We start from the raw sequence: 24,469 nt of genomic DNA, 5'->3' as shown, positions 1-24,469 counted from the left end.
TTTTCAGAGACTCAGAGGAAAGCTCGGCATGCGTGACTTAACAGAGTTCAATCATGAGGAAGTGAACTGAAGATCTTGGATGAAGAGGCTTCAGTTCAGGGGAGGATGTTAGAATATTTCCAGCTGCAACTTAGTATGCATTAGGTTATTAATTAATTAATATAGTCTATTATTTCCCTTTAAATTAGAATTAGTCAAAGTCTGTTAGTTTATGCTTGCAGCAAGTTTAGGAGTGGGCTAGTGGTCAGTTAGAATCAGCCTAAAATTGTGGGATGGTTGTTTAGCCTGTGGCTATTTATTCTGTCATTGAAATTCAATAAAAATCATCAGTTTGTTTCAAGATATTACACAGTTTTCTATTGACATTCTCAATGATGTTAAATATTTTGGACCTATTTTGGACCTTTCTTATTATTGAGCTTTAATTGTTGCAAGGTCCATTTGACTTATTTGGTAGTTGGTTACAATAATGAGAAATATAGAAAATAAATTCATGACGAAACTATTATTTGCTATGTGCTTCCAGTATATTCTTTCTTTTCACGAGCTATATGCCACAGTAACCATTGTCCCTCTGCTTCCTCTTTTCTTTTTTCTTTTCTCATTCAATAATGGTTGCTACGCCTTACTTTGATTTTGCAATAAACTCGAAAACCCCTATTACCTTCATCCAAATGAGAATCCAACTCTCATTCTGGTTTCCCCTCTTCTTGATGCCAAGAATTATCACACATGGTCTCGATCTATGGAAATTGCTCTTATCTCCAGGAACAAACATCAATTCATTGATGAATCCTTACTCAAACCCTTGCCTATCGATCCAATCCATGCACCATGGACAAGATGCAACACCATGGTCCTTGCGTTGCTTTTTCCTTCTATCTCAGAATCCATTGCAAAATCAGTTCTTTGGATTCAAACTGCTTTTGGAGTTTGGATGAATCTTCGCACATGATTCACTCAGAGCGATGTTTTTCGTATTTCTGACCTTAAAGAGGATGTATATAGATTAAGGCAAGGTACTCTCTCTATTTCTGATTACTTCACCCAACTGAATGTTTTCTAGGATGAATTGGAGTCTTATCGAACGATCTTGCCTTGTTCTTGCGCCATTCCATGCATGTGCAAAGCTGTTACTTCTCCAGAAATATCGTGATGAAGATTATGTAATCCATTTCTTGAAAGGTCTGAATGAAATTTTTTCTTCATTAAAGTCTCAGACCATGATGGTGACACCTCTTCCAGATACCGATCACGCTTTCTCTATTGTAATTCAACAGGAACGCGAACTCAATCATCTCTTCTCTCTTAATTTGCCTTTTGATGACACAATTGCTCCTACTAATATATTTCAAATTAACTCCACTCAATACAATGGTGGCAACAAACATTGGAACCCTAATTCTAGAGGCAAAACTTCTTCCTCTCCACAAGCTATTTTCTATGCCAACCATATTTTAGACAATCTTTCAGCTGGTTCAACAAATACTGATTTTGGTTTCACGCAGGAACAATACAGAGGCCTCTTAGAGCTTCTTCAACAGTCAAGACCCAATCCAACCACTAATTCGGTCACTAGCATAACTTTGGGTATGAATACAAATTCTACTCTTGAAGCTGGTAAGCACTTAATCTCTTGGATTCTTGACACATGTGCTACAAACCATATCACATTTCACCTTGATTCCTTTATCACACACAAAACCATTAAAACTATTCTTGTCACTTTACCTAATGGTACTCGCATTGTTGCTTCCATATCTGGTAGCATTGCCCTCCCTCCCTCCCTTATCATCTACAATGTTCTTTATATTCCAACCTTTAATGTCAATCTAATATCTATAGCAAAACTTATTAATGATCTTAATTGTCATTTATCATTCTTTCCTAATACATTCCATATTCTGTAGAACACCTCCAAGAGACTGATTGGTATAACTAATATGCACAAAGGTCTCTACATCCTTGAATCCTTTAGGAATACCTCTATTTGTAATTCTGTTAATAGTAGTTCAGATGACCTTTGGTATTACAGGTTAGGACACCTATCTGATATAGGATTAAAAGATGTTTCTATAATTTTTCCTTTCATTATGGGGTCCTTAGTCTACCATTTCTCTGTTAATAGTAGTTCAGATGACCTTTGGTATTACAGGTTAGGACACCTACTGCACCTTTTAATTTGTTACAAGTAAATTTATGGGGTCCTTAGTCTACCATTTCTCTTTTAGGTCAAAGATATTTCTTAACATTAGTGGATGATTTTAGTAGATACACTTTGGTAATTTTCCTCAAAACAAAAGATCAAACGAAAAACAACCTTATTATCTTTGTTGCTTATATTGAAAATCAGTTTAATACTACCCTTAAGTGCTTAAGATATGACAATGGTACAAAGTTTTTAACTCTAGCTCCTTTCCTTTTTCCAAGGGTATCCTACACCATAAATCCCACCATGAAACACCACATCAGAATGGTGTGGTAGAGAGAAAACACTAACATATTCTAAATGTGGCTAGGTCTCTCCATTTTCATTCTCATGTCTCTTTGTTTATGTGTAACTATTGTGTTCAACATGTCATTCACATCAAAAACATATTACCTTTACCCCCCTTAAAATCCCACAGTCCATATGAACTTCTTTTCAAGACTCCTCCTTCTTACATGCATTTAAAAGTTTTTGGTTGCTTGCATTATGCAACTTCTAGCCAAGCCCATATTACCAGTTTGATTCAAAAGCCAGAAAGTATATGTTCCTTGGTTATAAAGAGGGTGTAAAAGGCTTTATTTTATATGATTTATCTAGTCATGACATCTTTCTTTCTCGAAATGTTATTTTTTATGAATCTTTTTTCCATTTCCACAAAGTTGACAAAACTCCCTCACCTCTTACTAACCCCATCCACACTCTTGATGAAATACATATTCCATTTTGTATCTACTGACCCTACTTCCCCACCAGATACTCCTCTCCCTTTACACCTGACATTACAGATGCATCCTCTGGCTCTTATAATCCCATTAATGACATGTCTCCATCATCCTCTCTCCTTTCCCAAAACCTGACTGCTACTTCTACCTTACACCCTCTTTTACCCACTAGAAACTAAACCAGAATTTTTATCCTCCTTCTTACCTAGCAGATTATCATTGCCTGCAATCTGCTACAAATCAAAAACCTAACATCCTTTATCCTTTATCCTCCTCTTCTTATAAAAACTTATTTTTCTCCTTATCCTCACAACAAGAACCAAAAACCTTTGCCCAAGCCAACAAATTTGATTGTTGGAAACAATCTATGAGTGTTGAACTACAAGCTCTTGTTGATAATCAGATTTGGTCCCTTGTTAACTTGCCTCCAGGAAAAGTCCCTATTGGTTGCAGGTGAGTTTATAAAATCAAATAGAATTTTGCTGGTTGCATTGACAAGTATAAAGCAAGACTAGTTTCCAAGGGGTATACTCAACTTGAAGGCATTGAATTTTTTATACATACTCTCCCGTTGCCAAGATAACCACCATTCGTGTGCTTCTTTCACTTGCTGCTATCAAAGGTTGGCATTTATCTCAACTAGATGTCAACAATGCTTTTTTTCATAGAAAACTCAAAGAAGAGGTTTACATGTCAATTCCACTTAGCTATTCAGCATCCTCATCTTCTCAAGTTTGCAAGCTACACAAGTCCATCTATGGTCTGAAGAAGGCTAGCAGGCAGTGGTACTCTAAACTTTCCTCATTTATCATTTCTATTGGTTTCAAATATTCTGAGTCTAACCATTCCCTATATAGTAAGTCCTCATATCAAACCTTTACCACCCTGCTTGTTTATGTAGATGATTTAGTCTTAGCTGGAAATTTTATACATGAGGTCAATTTAGTCAAACATTCTTTGGATTCCAAATTCAAAATAAAAGACTTAGGCTCTTTGAGATATTTCTTAGGTTTTGAAATTGACAGAACTAACTTAAGCATATTTTTAATCAAAGACAATATACTCTTGAGTTGTTACAAGACACTGGGAACCTTGCTTCAAAACCTTCTGCCACTCCTTTTGATCCATCTCTCAAAAATCGTGTTTATGATGGAACCCCTCTTTCTGATCCTACCATTTATAGGAGACTCCTTGGTCGACTGATTTACTTGACTAATAGTAGGCCTGCCATTCGTTTTGCGGTATAACATCTTAGCCAATTTATTTCTAAACTTCTTTCACCATATTATGATTCAGTCATACGACTCATTTGATACCTAAAGTCTTCTCCATCTCGAGGCATTTTATTCTCATCCTCTAGTGCCCTCAAAGTGCTTGTTCTAGTGCCCTCTAGATGCCCTGATACTAGAAGATCTGTTATAGGTTTTTGTGTTCTTCTTGTCTCCTCCTTGATCTCATGGAAATCAAAAAAGCAGCACACTGTATCTAGATCCTCTGTAGAAGCAGAATACAGATCCCTAGCCTTTCTTACATGTGAATTACAATTGTTGCACAACTTGTTTCACGATTTCCAAATTGGCTTTTCTTCTCATGCTTCTGTTTATTGTGATAGTCGATTAGCTATCTACTTGGCTCACAGTCTAAAATTCTATGAACACACTAAACACATTGAACTTGATTGACATGTAATTCGTGAAAAGATCGATTCAAAGTTGTTTCACCTTCTTCCTGTTTCAAGTGCCAATCAGCTTGTAGACATGTTCACCAAGCCATTGCATGCTCCTGTTTTGCTTGTTAATCTTTCTAAGCTTAGACTTTGTAACATACACAGTCCACCTTGAGGGAGCGTGTTAAATATCTTGGGCCTTTTCTATTATTGGGATCTCATTGTTGCAAGGCCCATTTGGCTTATTTGGTAGTTAGTTATTAGTTTTTACTGTTTAACAATAACTATAATTTCCTTTTCCTTTAGTTAGAAGATAGAAGTGTATATATTCTTCTTCTTCTACCATTTTACAATAATGAGAAATATAGAAAATACATTCATGACGAAATTATTATCTGCTATGTGCTTCCACTGTATTCTATCTCAACAAATGATGATTTGGTGAAATACTTCTTATTTGTCCTGATCACCATCTTCGTTTCTTATGAAAGGATCAAAATTTGTTATAAAAATGTAAAAACTAAACTTACTATATGATCAATATTAAATCTTAAATTTATTATTAGTATTTTTTTTATAATAAAATATTAACATTTATACTAAAAAATACTATAGGTTTTTGTTTTGGATGAAAAAAAATTGAAAAATGCTACTATCTCCGTTTTTTATTACAAATTGTTTTTGACTTTTCACACGTATAAAGAAAAGTAATGATGGTTGTATGAAAGTAAGAAATTATGAATATTTTTACAAAATTATCCTTTATTAATGACATGAATGAGGAAGATAAATTTACATAATTGAAAGGAGAGATAATAATAAACTTTTAAGGATATAATAGAAAAGATAACATTAACTATTCATTAGTAATATAAAGTGATTTATATTGTAGTACAATATTTTTTTTCTTTCTAAAACCACTTATAAAAATTGATTCAGTCAATTAAGTATGATTTTTTTATATTCATATAAAAAATATATGACATGGTATACAAGAAAAAAGAAAACACTTTACTTCTTTCAATAAGAATTTAAGATGATTTATTTTTATTTTAAATATAATAAATTAAAACAAATATTTATTTAATTTTTAATCCAAATTATTTAAAAACAATTGAGATAACGTTCGTTTGACTATTTAAAAATTACTATTACTATGAAGTATTTATTAAAAAATTTTATTTACTTTAGACATGGCCATAACAAAGCTAACATAATGGGTATTGCGGGTCTAAATTCTTTGTTAGCTCCGCCAAAAAAATGAGTGTGGAATGGGGCAAATTTGATGGACACTGCTCTCTAAAAACTAAAACTTGTAAATAAAACTTGGAAAAACAAGTTTATTTTTATATTTTAATTAAAATTGTCACTTATTTTTTAGAATAATTTTTCATAAAGTATCTTTTTAATAAATTTTACATAAAAAAAATATTGTATATATTCACAAATAAATGTATAAAATAGAATCTTCAACAAGTATTCCAAAACTATAGTTCAAGTAAATATTTTGAGTGCTTAATAACTAGGTTGACGGGCTAACCCGCCCCCTTTTTTTGGCAGGCTTAAAGCGGGGCGGACTAAACGGTCACAAAATCCCAACTCAACCCGTCATTTTTTTCAGGTGTGTGGGCTGGTCTGGCGGACCACAACTCGTTCTGCCACTCCTATGCGTACTCACATATGTTTCTGACTATCTGTTGATTGCATAAAAAAAACTATAATTTATTCTCTTTTCTGATGTTGACGTTCTTTGCTCAAATTTGACATTAAACATGGTTTTGTTATGTATACTTTTGAGCAAGTTGTTGTACAGTCTCCAAATATATTTTTCACAGTTGTTGTTATCTATCTAAATATTATTGGGAAGTAATAATCTCATCCCATTGAGCAACCCGTGCGAATGCACGAGTCTATTATAATAATACTATAAATTAACAGAAGTTTTAAAAAATATCATTTTAGAAAAGAAAAATGAAATTATATTTTCACATATTTTTATTTTCAGTATGAATCTCGTTATTTGAAAAAAAATATTATCAAAAAAGATGAAATTAATTTTTCATATTATTTTCAATATAAATTTTATTATTATTTTTAAGTAAAAGTTATATCATTTTTACTAACTATTTTATTTATAGATTTTTATTTTTCTACTTTATCTTTTTATATTTAATGATTTATATAGAGCATACTATTTATTTATATTCTATATTAGTTTTTGATATTCTTATATCATATACTTATTTTTTCAATTTTTATTATATCATATGATATTATTATATCATATTAGTTTATTGTTAGGTTTGAAATTTAGCATTTTATTTAAGATTGTTATTCGACTTATTTGTATGAATAAATTCATTTTTTTAAAGATTTTATTGTTGTGAAATTCATGTCAAGAATTTTATTTATGATTTTTTTTAAATTTTGTATAAATTGTATTAGAAGTTATGCGCTCCGACCAGTGTCCCAGTGGTCTGACCAATAACCTTGTGACCCAATAGTTTGACTAGATCAATGGCCGATTCATATTTCAAAACAATATTGATTTGTTTCATCTACATTAGTTCATAAATTCCATGTGCCGAAACTCTAAAATTTCAAGACTTAATCAAACTACTACATTTTACTTCTTACTTTCCTAAACAATAGGATTCTCACAAGAAAGCACAATAATTAAAAATAAATCTTCAATTACTTATAAACGTCTTGCTCTTGAATCATGCATGATTTACTTACTAAATTAATTGCATAAGTCAAATCAGATATTTACTCTATTTGGCAAGACATTTTTTGTGTTTATAGCTTATAATTTATAAGCTCATATGACAATAAAAAACCTGTTTAATAAGTGTCTTTTCATCATGAACTTATAATTTATAGCTTATTTTTCAGACGCTATTTTAAATAACGTTTTAGCTTATCATTTTTCTTCCACATTTATCCTTATTATTTTAACTAAAATCCACTATTACCCTTTATAATTTATTTTAATTTAAATAAAATAATTATATACTAAATATATTTTATATCATTTTAATTTATCAATGAATTGAAATATTAACTTTACCAAACACTTCAATTAACTTATCAACTCTATGTCACCAGACATCAACTACAAACTATAAGCTATCAATCATAAGCTATAAACTATCAGTTAACTCATCAACCAACCACTATTTTTATCAAACAGAGCCATAGTATATGCAAAGAAAAAATCAAGTACATATCTTTTTTTTTCCATAAAAGATCATCTATAGGCTCACATCTAAGCTTACATGTTTCTCGTAATTTTTTTTTCTAAGAGATAAAAACACCTTATCTAAAATACTTGTGTTCTCCAAAGTCTTATCTCAAATCTATTAATAATTTCTCCTTGAAAAATTGTCTTCCTGTCAAATCATCTTCGAAAATAACAATATCCTCAACGCCTTTGAATGTTTGAAGAACAAAGTGTCTTCTCCTTAACTTTTATTATAGGGGAAGAACACAATTACTCTTATGAATCTTCCGAATCCTTTTCGCCATGATTACTTTAGTGCATGTAAGGCTTTCCTCAATCGACACACTTTAATGTCTGTGAGACCATAACATGGGAGAATCTCCGTATATATTTCTTATTTCGCACTACTATAAATAATACATTTAATGACAAAACTTTCACCTCACCCTATCAAAAACCGAGGTAAAAGGTCAAGGCACACCATGATTTATGTTATTTTTTTTATTAAATACCACACATTCCCTCAGTTTCTAAATAAAACCACGAGGAAAAATATTTCTGGACATGCTTCGATTCCCATCATCTGCAGTTTATGTTTTTATTTCTTTAAAAATTATGTTTTTCTTTTTCTTTTATTTTTAATTTATAAATTAGTAATCTATTCCTTCGGTTATATTTATTAACCGAGAGATTAAATTATTATATTTTACTATAAAAACACTCGTTAATCAAATTTTACCATAAACCTAACTTATATATAGTCGCTCCAAAGTCTTATGCATCATTCTCTGAGATGGATTCCAAGACATAAAAAATGTTTAATTTACTTCAATATTGAACAAAACATTTTTTCTACCCTTGCAATCTATCTCACGTAATGATGTTGATGTTGTTGTTGTTGTATTTTTGTAATAAACTTCCTATGTTTTCAATTAAAGAAAACATTGAGAAATTTATTGCTTTCCTCAATTGACAATATTGAGAATTTTATTCCTAAAAACAATCATCCATTTCTCTTTCATGTTGTCTATCATATGAAAGAATTTGCATGAAAAACATTTGCTCAAGATAATGAAATCTCCCTAGGATAAATTGTAAGTATAGAAAAAACATTTCTCTTAGTTGGAACATATAACTTATCAGAAATTTGAAAAGATATGTTGTTTTCCAAGAATCCATTGTCAAACTCTTGATTTGTTTGAATAATTTATTTTATTATTCAGTATAAACGATATAAATATTAAAAAAATCTTTTTTCCCTCGGTTTTTAATAAAAATTGAGAGGTATGTGGTTCTTGGGTTGAAATATATTTTATTATTATTTTTATCTAAAAAGAAACAAATTTTACCTCGGCTTTTAATAATAATCGAGGTAAAATATTTTATTGAGGTAAAATATAAGTGTGTTTCTTCACTGTCCTTAAAGAAATTTTTATCGTCCATTTAATGAGTATCAATACTCAAAACATTGTCATTAATGATCCTCGTGAAATCTAAAAATCTTATTATAAAAGCATTATCAATATTAGTGAATCCACAAGAAACCCATACATTGTGAAATCCTATACTACTCCGGTCGAATTTAAAAGCAAAAAGGACAAGTTTTACGTTTATTAAGAAATATACTTAAGTGTATTTAAGTTTCTTGATTTTATGTGAGAGAGACAACACAATTACTTATCTACCCTCAATTAAATTGTCTTCTAGTAACAATAAAGTAATTAATGCAAGGATACTTTTGGAATAAAGGCATTAAATGTACATAGATTTGTTGACATTTGCTTATATTTAAGGTCAAAAAAATTAGAAGACTTTTGCTTATAAATAAGGCCAGAGGGAGTATGTTTAATCAGAGTGTTGTATCAATGTGATATATTGCAAGATAAAAAAAAGTTTAGGTTTTTAATATGTGATTGGTGAGAGTATTGTATTTACTTTGCAAGTGATGGATTACAAGTGTAGAAAATTATTTGGGGTTCAAGGTTCTTATATAATCATATAACTGAATATTTATTTTATTTATCTAACTTTTTTTATATCAGAAACAAATGAATGCAAAAGGCATGGAGAATATGTTGCATTCAATATTTGATTTTCCTCAATATCAATGAAATGAGGATCCCCAATATTTGTTCTTCTTTAAGATATCCAACATTTGTTCTTCATCGACAGTGACGACTGTGAAGAACAATATTTTTACTTTAATATTTTGTGTGAACAATGTAATATTCTGAGTAAACAAATTAATTTATTAATATTCAGTGTAAATAATGTAATGAGTATATATATATATATATATATATATATATATATATATATATATATATATATATATATATATATATATATATCCCCTCAGTTTTGTTATAAAACTCAGAGGTATATGTTGCTAATTTGGAAAATTAAAAAAACTATTCCTGGGATTCGAATCCATGACCACTTAAACTAACCCATCTGTTGTTTTTTAAATCGAGGGGTAAAGTTCCCACTTTTATGTCACCCTTTGTTACCTCGACATTATAACCGAAATGAAATCCATTTCGCGTCTGACATGACATGTGTTATTTGTAGTAGTGTCTTCTACTCTAAGTATCCATGCACATATGCATTTATAACATCAAACTAGTGTAGTTCTCAACTAAAGTATGTAGTTCTCAACTAAGTATCTATGTATTCTTAAGAAAGTTGAGTTGAAGTTTCTTGTTTTTCTGCCTCATGTTCTCTTAATGTCCTCATCTTTCAGAGGATCCTCTTTGGGAGTATGTTCTTTGACCAATTCTTTTGTTATAAAACCTGAAACATCACAACTAAAAATACTACCTTCCCCAACTTTTGGGGTTTGGTCACATCAAAAGCAACACCAAATGACTCTTTAATAACATACATTCAATTGTTGAAAACTCTATACACCTTACTCAATGATGAGTACCCTAAAGAAATCATTCATTAGACTTTGCATCAAATTTATCAAGTTTTTCTTTTCCGCTATTTAAATAAAGCATTTGTGGAAAAAAAGTAGGAAATATTAGGTTTCCTACCTTTAAGTATCTCATAGGGTGTCTTCTATATGATGGGTCGAATGATCATCCTGTTTAAGAGATGACATGTTGTATTAATCGCATCCGTCCAAAAAAATTACTTAGGAAAACTTATTTTGATTATCATTATCTAAGCCAATTCTTCTAAAATATGATTTTCCCAATCACTAACACCATTTTATTGTGGGGTACGCGAACAAGAAAATTTATGAGTTATCCCATTTTTGTTGCTAAAGTTTTCAAATTTATGATTTACAAACTGACCACCATGATCACTTTCGAGAGTGACTATTTTCAAATTAGAAAATATTTTGGACAAGCTTAGCGAACTTAACAAAAAATTTAAAGGTCTCTTCCTTATGGGCTAGGAAAAACGTCTAAGTAAATCTAAAATCATCTATCATAACAAAGCCGTAATAGTTACCGCCTATACTTTTTGTCCTTGAATGACCAAAAAGACCTAAATGGAGAAGATCGAGATGTTTTGAAGTTGAAATAACATTTTTAGATTTAAAAGAAACTCTCGTTTGGTTTCCCATTTGGCAAGCATCACAAATCTTATCTTTAGAAAACTTTATGTTAGGTAGACTAACTACTAGATTTTTGGATACTATCCTATTTATCAAGTCAAAGTGTACACGCCCTAAACGTATGTGCCATAACCATGAATCTACATTCTTGGAGACCAAATATTTAATACCATACCTTGACACATCATCTAGGTCTAGCAAATAGATATTATCAACTATAGAAGCATAAAACACAAGACTCTTACTAGCCTTATGTTCAATTAGGAAACTCAAAGTATAAAAAACAATTAAATACCCATTGTGTCATAATTGAATAATGATTAATAAGTTGTGTTTAATCCCTTTTACAAATAAAATACCATTTATGGTAATTGTGGTGGGATTTTCCACAACACTTTATCCTATAATTTTTACCTTTATTGTTGTCTCCATACTTGACATGATCCCTTTCTTTGTGATCAAATTTGATGACCATCCAAGGGTATCCCGTTAGATGTCTTGAGCATCCTCTATCTAGGAACCACGTCCTTTTTGCGAAGGCAAAACCATCCTATAAGAAATCAAACATGTAATTTAGGTACCCACCTAGTAAGTCCATGAGGCTTTGTAAAAGAGCACTTAGGCATCCATGCCATAATACTCTTAGAAACCTTGGCATTTCTAACATGACAAAGCGGCCTAATATGACATTTATCACCTCAATAATGACAAGTAAATTTACATGAAACATTCATTATATCTTTTTTCAGAGAATTGAGGACTTTTCTTAAAATTGTTTCCTCTATCCACTAAGAAAGTAGAAAAAATATTATACATTAAAACAACATGTGCCAATTGTCCTTTTAGGTTTTCATTTTTATTTTTCAAAGCTGGACAAGTGTTACATTCCATTTTAACTCCCCTTTCAACTAAAGTATCTAAAACATATACATGCTCGCTTACGAGAGATGCATGGACTTCTATTAAGGATTCTAAGGCACTATTAAAATAAAAAATATCTTTCTCAAGACTTAAAATCAGTTTCCTTTGACGAAAGATATTCTTTAATGCACCTAAGGCGTTAACTATATTCCCCTTAAATCATTCGATAATTGACTATAAGATGATTTAAAATCAGAATCAGAATCATACACTTCTAAGCCTTTATCCTTTTTATGCGCTATTAAGCACAAATTTCCAAATTCATCATTTGAGCCCAAACTAAAAGATGAAGAGAAGCTCTCGTCTTCATCTTCCCAAGATATATAAGCTCTACGACCTTTTGGTATGGTTACCCCTTGTCTTGTAGGAGTTTTTATCTTTCTTGTTTTATGCTTGTTAAGTGTCATACATGTTGTAATGTAATTGTCATACCCCAAAATTACCCTCCCCTTTTCATTTTCATCTAATATTTTTGTTTGGTTTTAATTTGCATTCATGTACATCCATATCATCTAGTGTACTAACATCATCACAGATTCAAAGGTTTAAGGCTAATTATACTTAACAAGGAGTTGGGATTTGCTTGAGGATAAAGTCCTAGGGGTTGTGATACTATAGTCATTGAGAAGAGCCCGTCATGGTGATCAAGATGTAAAACTCTAATTTCTAGGTGCTTGAGGCATGAGAGGTTGCATCTTGGTGTTCATTCCATACAAAACCCCTAATACTTGATCTTGGAGTTGGTGAACCTTGTGGCTTGCTTTGAGGGGGTGGGAACCCTAGTTTGGTTCATGGCATTGGTGCATTGCTTATGTTGGTTACTTCTTGGTTTGAGGCCTTTGGTTGTTGCTTTCCTTTGAACTTTGACCTAGTTAAACCCTAGTCTATGGCTTGCCATATGATTGATCTAAGGCATGCTTACACTCATTCACATTCCACTCTTTGATTGCATGTTTCCATTGGTTTTCATGGTAATCATTTGTCCCAAGTCTCATTCCATTCTCATTCATTGGTCTCATTATGTATCAAGGTTCATTTAAAGTCAGTTGGTTCAAGAACCCATTGTCTATTTGGTCAAACCATTTCATGATCACTGCGTTTCAATTTCATTCATGCATTTAAAGCACTTGTTTTCAAATTGGTTTCATTAAAGGGAAATGGTAAATTGAATCCAAGTGGTACATTTAGGATTCATCGTATTATGTTGTCCAATATAATTGTATTGAAAATTACAAAGAAATACCTCATTTTTGCATAAGTTGACTTTTGGTCAACTATTGACTTTTTAGTCAACCAGTTGAACAAAGTCAACTCATGATTCTACAATCCCTAAGTCCTAATTTTCTTTAGTCTTAAAGTTAGGATCACATTTGCCCTGTCCATCACCTATAAAACACCAAAATCCAAAAACCACATAAGCCATTTCATGATTCAAACCATGATCATTTTCAATTCCAAACCAAATGACCAAGACATGGAACTAGCATTCACACATTTACCTAAACCATTTAAAAACCAAATCGTTATACCATAAAAATTTCAAACCAACTTGCATCATTACCATTACAACACATTAGCATGAAACACAATACCATTTAAATCCTAGCCTATTACAAGCATTGCAAAGTACATTAGCAAGCATCCAACCTGCCACAATCCAAGTAAGCATGACCAAAACCTAAAACAGACCTACCATTACCATTACAAACCTTGCTAATCGTAACCGTAAGCCCGCAACTATTTCTTAAACCTAGTAAGCATGACCAAAGCCTAAAACAAACCTAACCACAACAAACAAAAACAAACCTAGCATCCACATCATAGCAGGTCAAGGCAACCACAATCAAACCACCAAATACACATGGCATAAGCACCATGCAATAATTCACATCAGCAGGTCAAGATAACGCTTACACAATCAGCAAGCCTGCAACAATAATACCATTTCACATCAAGCAACAACAGATTATGCATCATCCAAAATCGAGCTACACACTTAACAACTAACATCAACTTAACATTTCACTTAATACAATTTAACATCACATTTAACAGGAATTGAGCTACTCAGTTTAACAACTAACAACACCTTAATTTTCACTTAATATCATGTTTAACATAAAATTTACAATTCAGTTACTAGCTCAGTTACAAATTAACTCTGAGTTTCCATTTTCATCACATTAACTAACTTAGAGTTTCCAATTCATTTCTTATTTTTCACTCTAACTAACCTAATCCAAGCTAACTGAAGCTAACTGAATATAACTAACAACTCACTCCGTGAATCACTCCAACAAACTTTCCCTCTCAATCATCTAACAAAGTTAGACTGCTCTGTTAAATCGTCCACTATAAATTCTCAGCTTCATTCATTTCACTTATTCATTCACCATTCATCAAAATTCATGATTCATCAAAATTCCAAATTAATTCGTCTCTCTGCAATTTCTCACACACGAACCACACTTCCCTATGCTCTCATGATTTCTCAAGCACATGTTTTAGAAGAAGAAGGATCTTCAGAAGAGGTATAGGAATCAGAAGAAGATGGAGAAAGAAGATTCAAGATTCTTACATGATTCTGGCGCTTCTCTAGTGAGTTACTTCCTCATCTTCATCATTTCATTGCATACAAGTTACCGAAGTGTAGGAGGAGGTTAGGGGATCAAAGCCCTAAGCTCCAGGGCTTTGATTCCGAGATGTGAGGATTTAATTTTGTTTCTCAGATTTAGGTTTCTTCAACTCTCTGTTTCGATTCAAGCTATTCATGAGGAATTATTTTATTTCATTATGATATTCAGATCCAGGTTGATGAATTGAAGCATATGATGTAGTTGTTTTTGGCATCGAGGCTCCGCTGCCGCCGGAGGCGACCTCCGATGCGGTGGAGGAGGAATGAGGTCAGTGGAGGGATTTTACGTTTGAACTTTTGGTTCTGAGTTTTTATCACATGAAGAACGTCTTTAGATGGTTACTTACGCACATGGTCTCCTTTGCTGACTCACACATCCAATCCCCTTCACTTCAACCTTCCGTTTGAATCCTTGGGCTTTTGGCCCAATTTTGCGCTAACTAGACTCCCACAACCATTGCACCTATGTTTCTTTAGCTGACTTAAATTTGGGCCCTGGTTTGGGCCTATGTTAATTACACCCTATTTTGCTGAAACTATACCCCTATGTTTGACTTTATTTTGACATTTTATTTTAATACTTTTTTTCCTTTTATTTTGGCTATTCTTTTTTAATAATTGTGCACGATGATATATGAATTAAATTGGTGGTTTAAATATATTTTTTTAACATGATTAGTTATGAGTATAATTAATTGATGTAGGTTAATTCTTGATTAATTGTTGAAAATGAATAGAAAAATGTGATTTAATCTAGTTTTTGTTGTTGTTTAGGTTTAGATTGTTAATTGCATGATAATTGTCGATTACATGATTTGATTTGATTCTTAATTATTTCATGTTTTTGATTTTAATTATAATTGATTAGGGTTTTAATTAGTGGAATTAACCTTGATCAAAATCTTTTAGGTTTAATTTGATCTTTTAATCATTTGTTTCTTGTTAGAACTTTGATGTTAATTTTCTTTGATTAAATTGCACCTTAACCATGGCATGTTCCCTTAGACTTATATGTTTAGGATTTAACTCAGATGATTAATCCTTAGGGTTTTGCTAGTCCTTATCTCTTTGAGCGTTGAATTTTCAAATGATTTTCCCCCGATTGATTCAATTGATCAAAGTTTGCTTTGATCAATTAAATCCTTTGACTGTGCTCATTTCCCCTGTCTATTCAAGTGACCAAAAGTCTCTTGATCACTTGATATGATCATTTTCCTGCACTAAATGCATTTGATCTCAAGATATCAACAAGTTCAAGACTTCACAATCAATACAAGTCAGACAATGTAGACAGACTGGATCGCTGTTCAATCACTACAAAGGTTCAACTTCAAGACTCATCAGTTATGATGGAAATTGCACATCGTGAACCTTAAGTAGTAGAGAAGGGAAGAACGGGAACATTCATATCCTCATTTTGAATATCTTTGGGCACGGGACGAATGACCCAGTTGCTCAGAGTATTCACCTCTACTCATAGACTTTAGTGTAATTTAAATCGGATAATTGACAAGTATTTCTACACATATGTGACATGCAGACTGGAGATCAAGCTCTCAACCTTCTAGGGTTTCTTTTCCCCTTTGTTTTCTTTTTTTCAGTAAGACTAAAACCATTTTTGTGAATAAACTAAAAAAAATTAAAAATTACGATTAGAATTGTACGCCGCGAGCCTTAAGCAATGGAGAAGGGGTGAGAGGGAGCATTTCTATCCTCATTCTGAATATTTTTGGATACGGGATGAACGACCTAGTTGCTCAGAGTATTCATCTCCATTCATTGACTTTATTGCAATTCAAATCAAGATATCTTTCAGAATAAAAGCAAACTCAACTCATCAAATTCACTTTTGCCTCTAGGCATCATATTCTTGTTCAAACCTTTTCAGGAAGGACACATTACTTACGTTCTACCGTGAACGAAGCTTAATCCTCCACGCGTGAGCATATAAGTAATGTTTAACTGCTAGAATGCGATCCAAGCGCATCCATTCTATCGCAAACAAACAAACAAACGCTTAAATCTCCCATTCTCGAGCATACAAACAAGTTGTCTGTAGAGCGCGAACGTTAACACTGTTCATTAAAAACAATCAGCACATCCTTATTTTCTACCCTAAACTACGGAGTTCCGACTTTCTCATTGCACGATGAGGATATGTAGGCACAAGGGATCGAATCCTTGGCGAGCATATTAATTATTATTTTCTTTTTCCCCCTTATTCAAACCTTTTTTCCTTTTCGTGAGTAATCTTTAGATAGTAACACCCGTTCTTGCAAAGAACAATTGAAATGGTTCTCGTTGAATACAACAGATGCAAGGGATGCTAATATCTTTCCCTTGCGTAACCGACTTCCTTACCCTTTTTCTCTTCCCCCCAGGTTTTATCGATGTTTTCCCTTTCCTTCGAAAATAAATAAAATTCGAGGGCGACTTTGTTGTATCTTTGAGTGTGTGATGCACTCAGGTATATTTCATGTAGGTTCAGTAATGACCAGATTTTCCACATTCGTAGCATGTAACATTTTCTTCCTTTTTCTTATCTTTTTTCTTACGTGGATGAGGTGATCAGATTCTTGTCGGAGTTCTTAAGCCGATGTTTCTTTATATATTGATTATAACACTTGATGAATAAACCATTTTCTTCCTCTTTAGAAGAATCTTCGTCAAAACTTTCATCATCTTCCTCAACCTTCCATGCCTTGGACGATGAGGCTTTTAAGGATGTCTCGCTTCTCTTCCTTTACTTTCTCTTTCTTCTTGTAATTTACTTCGCTTGCAGCGAGCATTCTTAATTTATTTTCATGTTCTGCCAATTTTCCGAATAAGGTTGAAACATCCAAAAAATTTAGATCGTGCAGTTCCTTAATGGTGGTTATCTTAGGTTGCCACTCCATGCACATTGATCTCAAAATTTAGTTAGCACAATCTTTTTTAGAAAGAGATATACCTAGAAAATATACCAATTTAAAAAATCACTTTTAAAAAAAGAGTTTACAAAAATTGTTTTGCTTAGCAGAAAGTTTACGTACAAAATGAGTATGATTTTTGGACGGAACATAGTGAACTTTCAATCACAAACACAAAATTGAAGATAAATAAAAACTAACAAATATATCAATGTCTCAATTTATCAATATCGATTTACATGAGGTGTGTAAAGTGAGTCCTTTTAATTGACTAAAGAATCTAACATTAAAGTTTTTCAGTGTTAGTCAAAAGTAAGAAAGTTTCAAATTCTCAATCTAACAAAACCTAAAAACTTATATACGAAGTCACTATTAATACAATAAACCCTAATATCATGTGATTATATGAAAACAAAAAATCTAAACATGTAATCCTAAATGAAATGGAGAGAGAGAGAGAGAGAGAGAGAGAGAGAGAGAGAGAGAGAGAGAGAGAGAGAGAGAGAGAGAGAGAGAGAGAGAGAGAGAGAGAGAGAGAGCACTGGATTTATAGTAGTTCGACAATTTATCCTCGCTTATGCCTACTCCACTCTCCAATGGTTGCCCATTGAAAATTTGTTGTTTTTCCATTATGATTTTGAAAATTTTACACAATTTTATTTAGTAAAATCATAGTTCAATTAATGCTGAAAATTAAGATCTTCGATCCAAATCTCTTTTTGTTGTACAAAACTCCTGACATTAAATTGTTGAAATATCTTCACTCGACTTCAACTTTAATCATCCAACTTGAAGAATGTTGCTCCAAGTTTCTGTTATGCAGAGACCTTTACCCATCCCTACCCATTCCTTGAGTCTTTAATTGTTTGAAGATGAGAAAAACTCCAACTTCGTTTGTAAGACTTCCACACAAATCCATCAAAATAATCTTGGAGAGAGAAGAACATCCTTCTTTTTTTGCTTGATAGTTGATACATGCCACAACAACACATAACAATGGCAACCCCTCGAAATCTTCAAGAATCTTCACAGAGTGTTAAACACAAGAATGACCATCTTCACATAACACCCTAAGATGATAACTTAATCCAAAAGACAATGAAGCATGCAAGAGGATAAAGATAAAGACAAATTTTGGTTGTAAAACTCAAAACAATTTTCAAAACCCTTTGTAAAAGTTGATAGAAAATGTGTGTTGTGAGTTCTAAATCATAGAATGTTATGGAAGTCTTATGAGAGGGATTTTTGAAAATAATTTATATCCATTTTGATCTGAGTCACAAAAAAAAGAGAAAATATCCATTTTGATCCGAGTCACAAGCAAAGGTTATAAGTCGAGTAAATAGAAAGAATGATTTGAATCAAGACTTAAAAACCTATAAAATTGATATGTTTGATCCGAATCAGGATTTTTCTGATTCAAGTCATGTAATTTGAGTCACACAATTATGTGATTCGAATTAGATTGACAGAATCAAAATCTAGAGTTTTAACCATGGTTTGATTCGAGTCAATCCTTTTTTGTGATTTGAGTTAGAGACCTTCATGATTTGAATCAGGTAGGCAAAATCAAAATCATGAATTTGACAATTAGTTTGATTTGAGTCGAACAACTTTGTGATTCAATCACACTTAAATATTTTCAAATTTTATAAATAGTGAAGTGTTATTATGAATCGAAACTTGTTGTGACTTGAACCATGCTATTATGTGATTCTCGATTCAAATCTTCAACTATTTGAATAGAAACATATTATGTTAACTATAATCAAATTGTTTGATTTATGCATGAATAAAAAATGATTAAACACTCAACTCTAGAATACGCAATTATGTAAGGAGACTCAATTGCAACAAATTAACTAAAAACTAAATTGACAAACAACAAAAACATAAAAGAATAAATCCTAGAAGACAAAGACAACTTTAACTAAAAGCAACCTCTTATAGAAGAACCAAAGAACACCTCAAAACCACAAGCCGAAGGAAGAATTTGAGGAAATCAAAGATATCCAAAGAGATCGCTAAACGATATATTTAAATAGAACAACGTCTAAATCTAATGAATTTACTTTAACTTATTATATACTATACTATAAAAATATATAATTATCACTATTTACTATCTATTACTATTTACAACCTAGAATAACAAAATGAGTATAAGAAAATAATTTGCATTTGAAAATGAGATAGAGCGAAATGAGAATGGAGACGGAGAGAGAAAGGAAAAAAATAAAAAATAAAAAAAATAAAAAGGAAAAGAGTAAGGGCTTGTTTGATTCCCTTTTCAAAAACAGTTTTTTAGTTTTTGAAAATTAAAAAACTAAAAACTCATTTGTTAAATAGTTTTTAAGAAAGTGGTTTTGAAAACTGTTTTTGTTTTTTAGTTTTAAAAACTAAAAAACCAAAATTTGTAAAAGCTGTTTTGCTTTTGAATTTCTAAAACACCAAAATTAAAAATACATGGAAAATTCTAAATTTTCATTAACAACATGATTGTAATTACATTTATTTATTAAATATGAATTTGCAATAGAAAATGTGTTTTTGTTAGTGATAAATACATGGAAAACACCAAAAATAAAAAACAAATAATATTTGAATTAGCTTTTAAAAACAAATCAACCAAACACGTTTTTTCTTTTATTATCTCAAAAATAATTTTAAAAAATACAGCTTCCAAATGAATTTTTATTTTGTTTTCATTCTAAAAATAATTTTTAAGACTAATTTATAAAATAATTTTTAAAACCAAAAAATTAAAATTGAATCAAACAAGCCCTAATTATTGAAAATTTAAAAAGAGAGCAAGTTCGAATGAAATATTTTTTAAACAAATTTGCAATAACTTTTAATGTGAATTTACTCCATGCAAGTCACCGAGTCTCACATTAGTTGTAATATAACCAATTCAACAAATGAAATATTATTTTGACTATCTTATTGGAAATATAAGAAAAATGAAGATGTTTAGAGTTCCATTTGAACTTGCCATCTGATTTAATTTACATAATTATTAAGTATCTTTATTTTCATTAATAATATAAGTTGTTTATCAATTTATATCCTCTCAAAAAAGAAAGTAAGCCATTATATGAATATACATGAAAAACCAATAATAAACAAAAAGAAAGCAGTACGATTCCTGTTATAAAATTGTAGGAGTAAAACACCTACCAAAAGTACAAAATTGCGATAAAATTGTAGGAGCAAAACATCTAACAATGCTCCAAAAGCCCTACCTTATTCTCCTTTTCACCCTGCTAGCTCAAGCTGAGGAGTCTCACAGGGGAAAGCTAGTTACATTACATATATATAACAACAACAAAAAAAGAACTAGTTATTGATGTATGAAGCAGGCTTTGGTAGACCCTTAACAAGTCCACAGAGCAAGAAACCCTCTGGCATATTGTACTCATCTCTTAGAGATCGTTCTGGAGTTATCACACTGATGTACATTTGTTGTCCCAGGTAACGATTCTCAGCTAGCTCCGACCTTAAATTCCAAACTCCACAGTTGTCAAATGATAACATTATTGCAGCCCATGATTTTGGAAACACTTGAACTGTGTGTCTGTTCACTGCATCAAGCAAGTTGTATGTCTTCCTTTTCTCCGGTGTCCATGTTCCTGGCTCGATACTGAACATGCACATGCACGTAGACACGTAAATAAACAATCAGATTCAGTTAGAGAATAATAAAAAGTTGTAAATATATATTATTTATACTCACGCTACGGCGAAGAAGGCGTATCCGCCGAAGTTATAAGATTGAACACTTTTCTCTGGATTCTCGAAGATGATCTCGATGAAAGTACGATGTTTGAAGTTTAGAACATTTGGCTGCATTTTAATACTGGTTGGAACGCCGGTTGGCATGTCAGGAATAGTGTCATACTTGAAAACCTTATCAGCGATACCAAAGTATTCAGCTAGTTTAAGAGGGGTTTCGGTATCGGTATGGGAGACACCGTTGATTGCATAACGGAGTTTACTATTGTCTCGGCTAACGGAGTTGATGAGTTTAACGGTACGGGTGATATTGATCTGACCGTAATGATATGAACCTTGTGGATTAGGTCTAGCAGCACTAGCGGTGAGGTTCCATCGGAAAGATCGGAACTGGTTCAAAGACCAAGCCCAGCCCTCCGGTGCTGCTGGAAGTTCAGGTGATGCTGGACCTTTACCGTTGGTGTAGCGCATGATACCTTTTCCGGTGAGAACAGATTTGGTGAAACGGGTTGAAGCAACCATGTAATAGTCTTTTGGATCTTTATCTGCGGTGACAAGAACACCGAAGCATTGTCCTAAGTGAACATCAAGAGAATCGTAACTGTTTTGGACAGTGTGAGAGCCTTCCATTTCAACAAGCAACATAGGATGACCTTGGATTCTGAAGTTGAGGGAGTTCTTAATACCAACATTGCAGATTCTATATTTGTAGGTTTTTCCTGGCTTCATTGTGAAGAGTGGTTTGTCAGATCCATCACCTTTGGCGTTTTGGCCGTTAACAAGAACTGCTTGTGGTCTTCCGATGGAATGGCCGGAGTCGAGGAGTTTGCTGAGGGAACTGTGGCTCTTGGTGTACCAGTCGCCGATGAGGACGGTGTAATCGTCTTCAGGATCGGCATACGGGACGGGGATGAGCAATCGGCTGTTGATACGGAGGCCACCGAAACCGCCTGCTGCTCTTTGCATCCCCAAGCTTGGATAGTAGAAGTAGCTACCAATCTGATCCTTAACTTGGAATTTATATGTGTAGTTTGTTCCTACTGCAATGGGACAGTTTGTTCCTGCAACACCATCTTGCCACGAGTTTTTCCTTTGCTGAACTCCAGCCCTGTAATTTCATTTATAGTTAACATATTGATTTGATGATTATAATAATAATAATACATTGTTCTGAGATGAGAATGATACCATGTGAAAAGCAAAGGCTCGTCGAGGTTGTTGAAAACGTTAACGACGATATTGTTGTTACTGGTTGAGTTGATGTTGGGACCTGGAAACTCGTTGTTGATGAGAATAGCCTGTTGGGGAACACCAGCAGGGGAGATTGTGCCATAGGTGACATTCCATGTGAAATAGAAGTAAGGATCTTCACCATTCACCGTTGATGTTAAACCAACCAAGAGACATAATAACAACAGAAATGTTGCTCTTTCCATTTTCCTTTGAAGGAACTACTACGTTAAGAGATAGATAGAAGATGAAAGTAAGATAAGAAAGAATGAATTTGTTGCGATATGGATTAACGATTTGGGTTGTTATATACCATCGTAAGTGTTTATTAACCATTCAAATTATTCTCCGGTAATGTCTCTTACTCTCCATTGCTTAGGATCCTTAGAATGCGTATTTCCTCTTTTACATGTTTCCGATTTTTGTGTCAAACCCATTCTCGTTGTCTAAAGTTAGAGACAGTTACTTTGCCTTTGTACAAATGTCATCCTATCAGTAATAAATGAACCATGTTGCTTCTAGTTAAACATCATTTATGTCATCTTAGAAAAAATATATACACTTAAATTTATTTATTTTCGACAAATCTATTTAACTAATTGTTTGAATATTGATAAACAATATAACTATTGGTAAAAATACAAATAAGCATAATTCTTTTTTTTTTTGAGAAGCTAATATTTAGAATTCTATTTCGTTTATAATTTTAATGCATTTGATTTCAGACTATTATGTTGATTTCAATCGATCATTTCGAAGGAGTTGCAATCTTTTTAAGATCTTTTTAACACATGTTAATTATTCCACTGATGGATTTAGATATAAAAAATTTAGGTGCATCCAATAGCTCTACGCAATCCACACCTAATAAATAGTAAATTTGTTGTTTCTTCTCTATTATACAGAGAAGAGAGCGTGTCAATTCAGGTACTTAGTTTCAAATTCAATTCATTTACGCTTCTCACTCACGTACTAACTTAAGCGTTGGAGTGTTAATCTTGCAGGTAAGCCCCTTCGTCGTCGCACTGGAAGCTCAGATCCGCCATTACCTCTGATTCTCACTCCATTTTTGGTTCAAGTACGAAATTGTGGCACCTTCTGTGGGAAATGACTTATGATTCCTGCGTTTTCCATATTTTCACGTTCGTTATTCGATTCTTCAATTCAGAATCTTCTCAGGTCATCGAATCGAGAGCACTTAAAATCGAACACGAAGATATGTTGCTTTCGATCTAATCTAGCATCGGTTCTGTACATCCCAGAAAATTAGTTGACCAACCGAGGTATGAGATTGACAAAGCCTATTTGAGTATATGGTTCTTTGAGGCCGAGTTGACATGACAACTGAGTATGGTAAGGATAGAAGACCGGATAGTCGAGTTGTCGTCCACTAATCGAAATTCAATCAAAATATCAGAATAAGTAAGACGATGTTGACCTCCTACAAAGTCGAGAATGAACCGGTCAATACAACTCGGATCTGACGACAAGGCTAGGATGTCATTTAAAGGGTCATAAGAAACGGTTATAAGATGATACATTATAGCAGATGAGTTATAATTATTGAAGAGACGGACATTACATGACAATTATAAGGACGACAAACATTATTGTCAGGAGTATTTATGAAGAATATGGAGAGTCAAGCAAG

General features: G+C 32.5%; 1 protein-coding gene and 1 long non-coding RNA gene across 2 annotated transcripts; both read right to left on the bottom strand.

Moving 5' to 3' along the window:
• Positions 1-13,816: 13,816 nt before the first annotated feature.
• Positions 13,817-15,340, bottom strand: LOC127107704 (uncharacterized). The gene is made up of 2 exons (XR_007795798.1): positions 14,888-15,340; positions 13,817-14,236 (listed from the first exon to the last, which is right to left on the bottom strand). It is a non-coding gene; the product is annotated as an uncharacterized LOC127107704 (long non-coding RNA).
• Positions 15,341-20,975: 5,635 nt separating this feature from the next.
• On the bottom strand, positions 20,976-23,099 carry LOC127107703 (L-ascorbate oxidase homolog). The gene is made up of 3 exons (XM_051045019.1): positions 22,777-23,099; positions 21,590-22,696; positions 20,976-21,496 (listed from the first exon to the last, which is right to left on the bottom strand). Exons 1-3 carry the CDS (start codon positions 23,022-23,024, stop codon positions 21,193-21,195), a joined length of 1,659 nt encoding a protein of 552 aa, XP_050900976.1. The 5' UTR covers positions 23,025-23,099; the 3' UTR covers positions 20,976-21,192.
• Between the last annotated feature and the right edge of the window lie 1,370 nt (positions 23,100-24,469).

The sequence above is a fragment of the Lathyrus oleraceus genome, chromosome 7 (genome assembly GCF_024323335.1).
Source record: "Lathyrus oleraceus cultivar Zhongwan6 chromosome 7, CAAS_Psat_ZW6_1.0, whole genome shotgun sequence".
In the NCBI taxonomy this organism is placed as follows: domain Eukaryota; kingdom Viridiplantae; phylum Streptophyta; class Magnoliopsida; order Fabales; family Fabaceae; genus Lathyrus; species Lathyrus oleraceus.
This window is presented reverse-complemented; position numbering and strand designations above follow the sequence as displayed.